The sequence below is a fragment of the Cariama cristata genome, unplaced genomic scaffold (assembly GCF_000690535.1).
Source record: "Cariama cristata isolate BGI_N322 unplaced genomic scaffold, ASM69053v1 scaffold19223, whole genome shotgun sequence".
NCBI lineage: Eukaryota > Metazoa > Chordata > Aves > Cariamiformes > Cariamidae > Cariama > Cariama cristata.
In genome coordinates, this window is record NW_009608022.1 from 2,361 (window position 1) to 13,594 (window position 11,234).

At 41.8% G+C, this 11,234-nt stretch overlaps 1 protein-coding gene across 1 annotated transcript in view; it reads left to right on the forward strand.

Moving 5' to 3' along the window:
• The window catches only part of RRM1 (ribonucleotide reductase M1), a 17,564-nt gene that overhangs the window by 1,586 nt on the left and 4,744 nt on the right, over positions 1-11,234 (forward strand). The window contains exons 2-14 of the mRNA XM_009696982.1: positions 188-365; positions 872-972; positions 1,633-1,692; positions 3,044-3,083; positions 4,044-4,206; positions 4,793-4,934; positions 5,584-5,667; positions 6,309-6,470; positions 7,062-7,141; positions 7,853-8,054; positions 9,102-9,251; positions 10,195-10,416; positions 10,840-10,916. Coding sequence (XP_009695284.1) covers positions 188-365; positions 872-972; positions 1,633-1,692; positions 3,044-3,083; positions 4,044-4,206; positions 4,793-4,934; positions 5,584-5,667; positions 6,309-6,470; positions 7,062-7,141; positions 7,853-8,054; positions 9,102-9,251; positions 10,195-10,416; positions 10,840-10,916 — 1,661 coding nt within the window. The remainder of the gene's footprint in view (positions 1-187; positions 366-871; positions 973-1,632; positions 1,693-3,043; positions 3,084-4,043; positions 4,207-4,792; positions 4,935-5,583; positions 5,668-6,308; positions 6,471-7,061; positions 7,142-7,852; positions 8,055-9,101; positions 9,252-10,194; positions 10,417-10,839; positions 10,917-11,234) is intronic.

Below are 11,234 nucleotides of genomic sequence, written 5' to 3' on the forward strand. Positions count from 1 at the left end.
TCCCTTCTGCCCCGGTATTATTTAAAATTTTAGGAGTCAGTACTTCACCAAGAGGGCTTGGTATTTTAATTTGAGTGAATGGTACTGTTTACAGTGAAGCATATCTTACCTCTTAAATAGTTGAAGCATCAGGGTTTTTTTTTTCCCCAACGACAGGTAGCTAACCTCCAGAATTTTCCTTTTTCAGGCCCAGATCACCATGAAAGTGATTCAGGGCCTGTACAGTGGTGTCACGACAGTGGAACTGGATACTCTGGCTGCTGAAACGGCTGCAACCCTGACCACCAAACACCCTGACTACGCTATCCTGGCAGCAAGGATTGCAGTGTCCAATCTACACAAAGAAACTAAGAAAGTATTCAGTGGTGAGTCTTTGGGGGCACTTGGATAGCAATTAGTCAGAAAGGGAGTAGGAGTTTTAGAGGTTATAAATATGGAAATCTCTTTCTTAAGCAGAAGTTACTAAGTAACTAACTAAACTCCAGGCTAACTAAAAATGCCATGGAGATGAAAAACATGAGTTTTAGGCATGTCACAAGGAAAACGAAATTGCCTGTTTTGTGAAAAGTATCTGTATAAATAGATTGATCAAAAATGTAACTGATTGAAACTAGGTTGCACCCACTTTCTTTCCCATTTATTATGTGTTATAAATTCTGTGAAAAAACATTGTAAGAGAAATGCATTTTTAAGGTTAACAGATTAGTAATAGTACTGAGCAGGTAGAAGAAAAGTTGTATGTTTTGTAGAGCTGGAGGGGGCTATTTTAAAGGATAGGTAGTCCTGCCTGTTAAATCCTTGCAAACAAATGACAGATGATGCATATGTAGGTCTGTGGATGTCCTTCTTTTTAAATACCTTTCTGTTGTAGATGTGATGGATGATCTCTACAACTACATAAACCCTCACAATGGGAAGCACTCACCAATGATCTCCAAAGAAACTCTAGACATAGTTTTGGCCAACAAAGATGTATGTAACTTTTTTTTCACTTCTGGTTCACTGAATTTTTAAAACTTAGTTCAGATAATTTTTTTTTTTTTTTTCATTTTTAGGAAAGCCATGTTTATTTTAGGACAAAAAGCCAATGCAGAGACCAGTGCAGGTGATAACTGCTCTGTTCTGGAGAGTTTAAAAGAGAGGATGTAGGAATTTCCTTTGTGTAAGGATGTTTCTCTCGTAGAATCTGTGTTCTTGGGTGTCCTCATAGTCATGATCAGCACAACTAATTAATTTGAGAAGAAGTACCTTTTGAAGTAGTAATCTGTTTTGTGTGCACAGAAGGGAGAGATGAGGTTTGGTTTCTGATTTCAAGTTGTTCCAGGTTTGTGTTCTGACGGGGAAGTCGTGTTGGTATTTTGATTCTATCTTGTGTTTCTTAGTGTCTAGTTAGACTTCAGTAAAACGTAGCCAACAATCGTGCATTGTACTTGGAAAAAAATTGTTAAAACTGTGCATTTGTTGTTTCAAGCTAAGTGCTCTTCCGTACTTTATTCCTCTGATCTGATACCTGTTTCACTAGACCTTTGAGGCCAGAAATGCCAGACAATGGTAGCGTTGTTATACTTTAATGTGAAGCACAAGAAAGCTGAACGTAAATGTAAATTTTCCTCTGTATTTTTTTCCTCTCAGCGCCTGAATTCTGCCATTATCTACGACAGAGACTTCTCCTACAACTATTTTGGTTTTAAGGTAAAAAACACTTTGCTTATGATAATGAAGACTGCTGTTTCAATACTGTTCTGGAGCTGAGTTCTTTGGGAAGGATGGGAATGCTTTCAGAATCATCCAGATTTGGGCAAGGAGGGCAATGGAGTAGGTGGGACATTAGTGGGTTTGTAAAAAAAACGAAGAGTACCTGCACAAAGCAGTTGCCTAACTGGATGAATCATGTACTTTCTTCTTGGCTTCGTTGTGTACACTTGGCTGCTATAATATTTTAACTGTTGGGCTCTAACTGTTTCGCAGCAGAGAGCACGGAATGTGTTGAAAGCTTCCCAGCTTGTGCCATTCCTCAAGGAAAGAATCTAATTCTTAATAAACCAAAAAAGGGATTTTTGTTTTTCCCCATTGTTTTGTGTAACAGTTGTTCTCGGTGTGTCATCCCACGCATTTGTCGTCTTCCATGCTGCTGGAACATCTCCCCCACAACCAGTCCAGTCTACTGTGCCCCCACCATCTGCTGCTCCTGCTCCCCTCATAACGTGCTGTTCTTTGCCGAATTCTTTTGGGCCGTGACGCAGTGGGCTCTCTGGAGGGTTAGCTGGAGAATATTTTGCTATTCCATAGCACCGGGTACTTCAGATAGTTCTTGTGAATCTCTGTAAGAACTGGGATCTTTATGTAGAGTTTCCATCAACACACCTGAAATGGTGCCTTCTGGTTTGGGGGAAGTAGTTTGCAACAAGGAAACAACTAGTGTGTGTAAAGAGCAGAGCAGCTGTGGAAACAGCAGAGGCAAGGATGGAAAGAGGGGACCTTGAAGGGGGTGTGTGTTTCTCTATGTATATAGATATGCAATTCCCAGCATCCCCTCCTGTAATTACTGCTGTAATCCATTAGGCACAAGCTTAAAAGGCATCTGCTCTTGTTGTAGGCTTGCCATATTTGTCATTTTGTGGGTTCAACACCCAGCACTGCAGATTGTGATACAATTTGTCTGGAAAGCATTATTGTAGTATAACTAACAATACTTTAAGGAGGGATGGGGCTGTGGAGAGCAAGCGCTGTCTTGTCTTCTAGCCTTAATTCACTGTGGGTTGAGAGGTAGCGTTGAACCTTGTGGCTGCATGTTCCACTGCCACTCCATAATCCAAAGCATACAGTCCTCGGTGTTGGAATCTTACAGTGGACTCCTGCTTTTTTTTAGCCATTAGTCACCTAATATCCTATGCCATTAACAAGAGGAGGAGTGGAGTGCAGAGTTGGTGCTTCTGTTGAAGTCTGAGATAAGGACCGTTAAGATGCTTGAGTTGGAGTTAACAGGATTTTTTTAAAAACTGAAATCTGCATGTCTACTAAAATGCATTCTCTCTTTTTAAAGACTCTAGAACGCTCCTACTTGCTGAAAATCAACTCAAAAGGTAATAACTGTCTGTATCAACTTAAACTATTATTTAAAGTCAAAACCATGGCTCAGAGTAGGGGTTGAGGAGGTAAGTAGGCTACCTCATAGGTTTCCATAAAGCATTCCAGTGCACTGGTTTAAAAAAGTAGCAAAACCTTTGCAGTAGGTGTTCTCTGGGCATGTGTAACTTCTTTTCTTAGGCTAAGGAGCTAGCATTTTTTTGGTGGCAGTGGTACGCTTGCATGAAGAACACTTGATCATTAAAGAGCAGTAATGTGGCAAGTTTACTTGGGTGTTCCAAATAATGGCAGTGTGACCTGGACAACTGTGCTTCACCTGTCTGTTTTAAGGACCCTAGTGTGTTGAAAGCTGCCTGTTACCTAGGATTTAGAAGATGAAGTAGTTCTTGTCCAGCTGGTAACTTCTTCCATAATGCTAAGCACTTTTTAATAAATTTAAGTTGAAAGAGCTACTGTGCTATCAGTGCCAGTTATTGTAGGCCCTTAGCAGGAAAATCCTAGGACACCAGAAGGGTGAGAGGTTAATTGTAATATAATAAACCTAGAGAGCAATTGGATGCTGGATTGGATATTTGATTGGATTTTAACTGTTAATACAGATGTTTGGTTGTTTGGTTTTTTTTTTTCTTTCCCCCCCCATGAGAACAGTCAAGCATTGGAGCAGGTTGTTGAGAGGGGTTATGCATCCCCATCCCTTTTTCAAAACCTGACTGGATAAAGTCCTGAGCAAACTGGTCTGATTCTCTTACCTGGCTCTTCTTTGAGCAGGAGATTGGACTGGAGACCTCCTGAAGTTCCTTCCAACCTGAATTTTTCTGTGATTCTATGAAAACTGTGGCTCTCAAATGACCCATTGCATGTTGTTTGTAGCTTATTGCTATGACCTCTCCGTCTGTCTGTACTAATACTAAATGTCACACTAACATTCTTTTTTCTCCTTTGCTTTTTGTGTTTAGTTGCTGAGCGTCCTCAACATATGTTGATGAGGGTATCAGTGGGGATCCACAAAAATGACATTGAAGCTGCAATTGAAACTTACAACCTTCTGTCTGAAAGGTGGTTCACCCATGCCTCCCCCACGTTATTCAACGCAGGCACCAATCGGCCTCAGCTTTCCAGGTACCTTTGGCTTTCAAGTTTGCTTAATGCATAACTGGATGAAGATAAAGTTTTGGAGATCGGGTCTGTTCAAATGAAATGCTTTCACAACTTCTAAAAATAGTGGCTGTGTTTTTGTGATTGTTTTATGAAGTTCTGAGAAGCTGCTGTCAAATTTAACCTGATAGCTAGTGTAGCCTTTTGGGGAAAAATACACAGGTTTCTGTAAGTTTCTAAAGCTAATGGAAATGTTTACATGGCTATATTTCATTTAGAAGTTACTTATGTGTATAGTCTTCTGCAGATTACAAAATGAATCCTGATGATTGTTTTCTAAAACATGCTAAAAGTAGCAAGCATAACCGATATGATTTTAAAAATGTTTTGCTTTGATAACACAGGTGTCAGTAATACAACTATTGCTCATGATGTTTTCTAAAACTATCCTTTATTCCACATTGCAACCTATGGTTTTGCTTCATTTATTTGCTTTGCTTAGAATGTTAAAGATTCAGTGTTTACCCTTGTTTCTTTGAAGCCCTGATGAAGCACTTCTTGACTTTTTTTGTTTTAATCTTTGTATACTAAAGCTATTTGTTTTCATTAGTTGTTTCCTGCTCTGCATGAAGGATGACAGCATTGAGGGAATCTATGACACTCTCAAGCAGTGTGCGCTCATCTCAAAGTCTGCTGGTGGGATCGGCCTTGCTGTGAGCTGTATCCGAGCCACAGGCAGCTATATTGCTGGGGTAAGTGTGCAGATGGTGTTCCCAGCAGAGGTTAACCTTCTGGTTTCAGGAAATGTCTATATTTTGTTTGCCAAATCAATGCTGCTTCTACCGAGTCAGTTTGACACAGCAGTTAGTCTAGCTCAGTAGTCCTTCCCTTTTCAGTATGCCCTAAGGCAAAAAGGTTGGTTTTCCTTGGTGTTTTGGCTTCCTAGTAGAACTCCTTGCAAGAAGAGGATCTTATTCCACTGTTAGATCAGACAATTCCAACTTATTTATGTATTAGCAACCTAGGAATATGCTCAAAGACTTGTGCACTAGCCCTTTTACTTTTGTATGTCTAACTGCTCGGGATCACCTGTGGATGTGTGTTTGTTTTTTTTTTGTCACATTGTATGTAACCTCTGCAAGCCTTTAGATTACATAATGTAGAGGAAAGAAGTTAGGAGGTATATTTTATTGTCTCTGGGACCAGTAGCTGATATATATGTTTTTGTCTATTTAAAAAAACAGGGAGGGGGAAAGGGCTACCAGATAACTGATTGGGGTGGTCAGTTCCTAACTGTTGGCATGAGAGTTTTCCAGACTACTGAAAGACATACAGAACATGTAGGCCCATCCCTTCAGGCAGTTGCTTTTCAGTATTGATGGTTTTCCTGTGCCTCTGCAGACAAATGGAAATTCCAATGGGCTGGTTCCAATGCTGCGGGTCTACAACAACACTGCCCGTTATGTGGATCAAGGTGGAAACAAGGTACTGGCTTTCCATTAAATTAGGGTCAAGTCCCTCAGGTCAGAGGGAGAAGTTCCACATCTGTGAAAGATTGACCCAGTAACACTGGTGAGCTGATGAAGTGGTTGTAGGTGACACATAAGTAAAATAGGGTATTTTCCCCTTTTCTGGTTGATATTCTGGTGTTCCCCTTTCACTATGCATTTTATCATGCAGGTGTATCTTTTGGTATATGTCTGCTGCATGCTGTGCACATGTTAGAGCAGCCTCTTGCACTGGTTAATAGTCACTCCTTGAATGCCCTATAGTGATTTAAGGTATAAAACTGTAGAAAGCCGCTTGATCCTCTGTCTTCACATAGTCCAGAGGTTCATGGAGGCATGACACAATTAGTAAATCTAAGATTTGTCAAGCTCCTGTTTGCACAGAGGAAATATATTTGTGGTAGTAAACAGTTTTTATTGAGAGTCCGGAGCTAGTAACATGGCCCAGTTCCAAAGTGAGAGCAGCAGTAACACAAAAAAGCAGATTCAAATTGCCTTAAGAAGACTGTACAACTAAGCTCCAGTTACTTTAAGGCATTGTGTGCACTCAGGACCAGTGCAGGAGATTCTATTTTCAGCAGAAATTTGTTCTAATCTTTACTATGTTTTATGTATCAGAGACCCGGGGCTTTTGCCATCTACCTGGAGCCATGGCATTTGGACATCTTTGAGTTTCTTGACTTAAAGAAGAACACTGGGAAAGAAGAGCAGCGAGCCAGAGACCTTTTTTTTGCCCTCTGGATTCCTGATCTCTTCATGAAGCGAGTTGAAACCAACCAGGTAAGAAGCTTGATTGGTGCAGAATAGATCTGTTAATGGAGAAACAGGTGACTAGCCCTGGGAAGGAGTTCACGAAGAATTGCAGATCTGTCTTCCTAGCAGCAAAGGAACTTCCTTGAAAGAGCTGCTGCACCTTATTTGAGAACTAGACTGTGCAGGTAGAGAATGGAGTTGGAGAACTCCAGTGGGATACTTTGCTTCAGTGCTTAATCTTGCAGCCCATGACTTAAGTGCTTACACAATTACGCTAGATTTTTACTCTGGATTTAAAGCATCAAGAACTTCTCAGTAAATTGATTTTCATATGACTGCTTGTATTTACTTTAAAATGGGTTATATCTTGAGAACCAGTCATTTCAGAACTAAAAATGCAGTTTGGTCATAAGTATTCATGTAATTACTTTTTAAATAAATCTGACTAGTCTGATAAACACCTTCCCCATGGCTGCTGACAGAATTGGTTCCTAGTTTTTCAGGATGGCAAGTGTAGTTTGCATGTTCCTGTTTACAGCAGGATCTGCTGTTGAAGTTGAATGCCTTTAATTAACAGTGTGCCTAAAGATTTTCTCTGAATATTGTTCCTTCTTACAGGACTGGTCCTTAATGTGTCCAAATGAGTGTCCTGGTCTAGATGAGGTTTGGGGAGAGGAATTTGAGAAACTATATGAGAGGTAAGAAAAGTGAACAGACTTTTAAGTGGTGGTCATCCATTCACAGAACTGTCCTTGTTGTGTGCTACCTGGGAGCCAAAGCACAGGTTTGTGGTGTTGGCTCATAAGTGGTCAGTGAGTTCTGTTACCAGAATGATCAAAGGACAAAGATGGGGAATGTCTACTTACTGTTTGCTTCAAACTGTGACCTGCTCAAGATAGAACTGTGTGTGAATAATTGTTTTAGCTTGTTAGAGGGACATTGAAGTGATCCCTCCTTAAAGTGGTCGATGGCTTTGTTTTGAACTAGTTGTATAGGATGTTGTAGTGAAAGATTTCTAAGAAATTCTTTGCTGTGAGAATGGAGGGGCAGTGGCAGAGGTTGCCCAGAGAAGTTGTGGCTGCCCCATCCCTGGGAGTGGTCAAGGCCAGGTTGGATGGGGCTGTGAGCAACCTGGTCTGGTGGAAGGTTTCCCTGCCCATGGCAGGGGGGTTGGAACTGGATGGGCTTTAAGGTCGCTTCCAACAGAACCATTCTATGATTCCTTTAAACAAGGACAGTCTTTGATACTCTGCTGTTAAGACTCTCCTGGCTAGTTCAGAGTTCACACAGTTTGGAAGTGAATGGGATCTTGCCTGCCTGAGAACCTGATGTTATGTTAAAAATGATTGTCTTTCACTGCTGTTTTTGGAGAGCCTGGGAATTATTAAGCAACTTGTGCCCTGTTGCAGCTATGAGAAGCAAGGCCGTGTCCGCAGAGTAGTGAAGGCCCAGCAGCTCTGGTATGCTATCATTGAATCTCAGACAGAGACCGGCACACCGTACATGCTCTACAAAGACTCTTGCAACCGGAAGAGCAATCAGCAGAACTTGGGGACCATCAAATGCAGCAATCTGTGTACAGAAATAGTGGAGTATACCAGCAAAGACGAGGTAGGTGGAGAACAGGAACTTGTAGCATTTAGGAAAGCCATGACTGCTCCTGTGCAGCTTTCTAGAATATGTCTGACTTGGTTAGGGAAGGGAGCAGATTGCTAAGAAAATTCTGGGGATGTTTTGACTCAAGTACTTGTAGCTCTTCTGCTGACTCTGTGTGTGGGTTTCCCCTCCCTTCCAACTCCCATGGAGGATTTGATATAAAACAAGATACCCATCAGTGCAAACCTCTGAAAGCTTGAGGGAGAAGTGAGCTCTCTGGCTTGCTGGTAGCTGATGAAGCATCTCTTCAGCTAATGATTTAGTAAAACCATGTCCCAGACTTATATTTCAGTAACAATTCCCACTGAGTTCCCTGCATACTACCTTAATCTTGGTGCTCCACAGATGTGCTATGTTTGGACCGCAGCATTGCTAACAAAGGTGAAGGAAGGACATAGGAATGAGTTGGTGCTAATACAGCAGGGGGGGGAATTTCTAGGGCAGTAAAGCTCTAGAGGCTGTTGTAACTGCAAGTATCAGTTTCTACTGCCTGAGCTGCTAGTAGTTCTTTAGCTCGCACTCTTTAGCGTATTCATAAAATCCCAAGTAGTCTAGAAGAGGTGGAGAGCCATGTTGCCTGCCTGCGCTGCACAGGAAATCGTAGCTGACTTCTTTCAGTTCTCCTGGGGTTGGAAATAGTGCTGGTGTTAAAAAATGACCAAGAAAATGCCCTAATATAGTCTGGATCTCATTGAGATCAGATGCCGATTCTGGCAACACAAGAAATGGTTAAGCTTAGTTTATATAAGGATGCCTTGCAGGCAATAGGATTGACCAGGCCAGAGAACTGAATTTTTATGGTGATACTCATTTCTACTAAACCTTTTGGAATTGTTGTTACCCTTTTTATCTTACTCATAAGATAGCACAGAAATGAGGAGTGCATTTTGATTCTTTGTTTCCCTATAGTTTGGATAGAGGGCATGCTCTGGAACTGAGATTGTGTGGGTTTTGCATGGGGTGTTGGCTGGCATACCTGTTTTCACTGTATTTTCTCCACAGGTTGCTGTTTGTAATTTGGCCTCTATAGCTCTGAACATGTATGTCACTTCAGAGCATATATACGATTTCAAGAAGCTAGCTGAAGTCACTAAAGTTATTGTCCGAAACCTGAACAAAATCATTGATATCAACTACTACCCTGTGCCGGAGGTGAGTGCTACGCTGAGCTGGTACGGGACTGAAGGCATGCCGAGAGTCTGGTGACAAAAGGCCTGTTGTTCTGTGGTAATCCCAGTTCAGTCTTGGGCAGAAGGAATCAGCGAGGGATTTTGTAAACCTGTTTTGGCAAATATTTGGGAGTTCTATTAACTACCTGCTTGCTGATGTGACCCGTTGTTAGTGGCTTCCTAAGCTTCAACCCAGAACAGTTCCTTAGTGAAGCAGTTGTAGAAAAAGCCTCCCCTTGAGATGGTTCTGCAGTTGGAATTTTTTTCATGTGTGAGGATTTACCTAAAGCACAGAACAGCACGAGGAGTAGAGTGGAACGTGGAACAGAGAGAAGGATCCTGGAAAGATCCCAAGAAGGTGTAACTCGGTTGTCTTGGTTTTATGCATTTTTGGGAGGGTGCATAGACTGCTTTCTGGAAGGAAAGCAGAGAGAGGGTTGGTAAAAAGAGGAATGGGAGCAGGGTTTGTTGCGTTGCAAGAACATAGAAAGGTAAGCAGCGGAACTGGGTGTTGGAGAAGGAAATAAGCAAATACCCAAAGTGTGAAACCAAACTTGATGAGGATCAGATTCTTCTAGCATGTACAATTTGAATGCATGAGTTTAAATGTCTTCACGGGCCTGTTTTTCAGAAAGTGCTTAGTGTTCGCTCCTAAATCATGGGTCCCTTTGTCAGGTTGAGCAATTAAAATCAGTGAGCACTTCTAAAAAACTTAATCTGGGTCCTCAAATTCCTGCCCCAGCAAACAGTGGGGAACTGGGCAGAATTGAAGGATGGGTTGTTGCAGCAGAATGGATGGCCCGTGAAAGTTAAGGCAATGGTACAGATGAAAATTCCTCTCAGAGGTCCTGTCCAACCTTATTTGTTCTATGCTTCTATGTAGTTCTGGTAAAGGTAATTATTCTCTTTGCTTGAATACCATGCAGGCGGAACGCTCCAACAGACGTCATCGTCCCATTGGCATTGGTGTGCAGGGCCTGGCAGATGCTTTCATCTTGATGAGGTACCCCTTTGAAAGTCCCGAGGCCCAGCGCTTGAACCAGCAAATTTTTGAGACCATTTATTATGGTGCTTTGGAAGCCAGCTGTGAACTTGCCAAGGAGCAAGGACCATATGAAACATACGAGGGTTCTCCTGTCAGCAAAGGAGTAAGTACCAGGACCTGTCCTGCGTCAGGACCAAAGCTATGAAAAGCAGATAACGTGGCTGTGCCTGGTCTTTGATACAGAAGGAGGTGTATGACTGAAACACCTGAGGCGGATAATATTGCAACAGTACAGATGGTGCTTGAGTTTTCCTCCATGACTTGGCTTCTGAAGTGCAGTAAGAAGTGCTTAAGTTAAACTGAAGTGCAGAGAGCAATACAAGAAAAGCAAGACTCAGCCTGCGCTGGCTGTCGTCTTTAGTGCAGTTAAAAGATTGTGTTTTTGTAAGATTATGATACAGGAGCTTCGCTGAGGCTGAATTGTAGAGAATAGTTGGTAGGAATAACAGGTCAGTTTACAATGTGATTTATAAAACATGGGGAAAAGAGCGCCCTGTCTAATGTGGACTACCACTGTGTTCTTCAGATTCTTCAGTATGATATGTGGAATGTCACCCCATCTGATCTTTGGGACTGGAAGGCTTTAAAGGAGAAGATTGCTAAGTGAGTAGTCTTGCACAGTTTGTGTTAGATGTAAAATACATTCGATATGTTCTGACTGACTGAAAACAAAAGGTAGAGCACCAGTGTAAAAATGGTCCTATGTGTTTCCCCCCTGCCCCAGTAGATCTTTCTTCACAACTGTTTTGTGGATGGCTTTCTTCTATTTTTGTTCTTAGAAGCCAGAGAGAGCCCACTCCCTAGACTCTGATTTAGCTGAGCTCTTATTTCATCTTGGATGCATCAGCAGAATGGTTTGTGGTCCCGTTAAACAAATGTAGTGATGAGTGAGACAGCATCAACCAGGCTTGGGAACTCTTT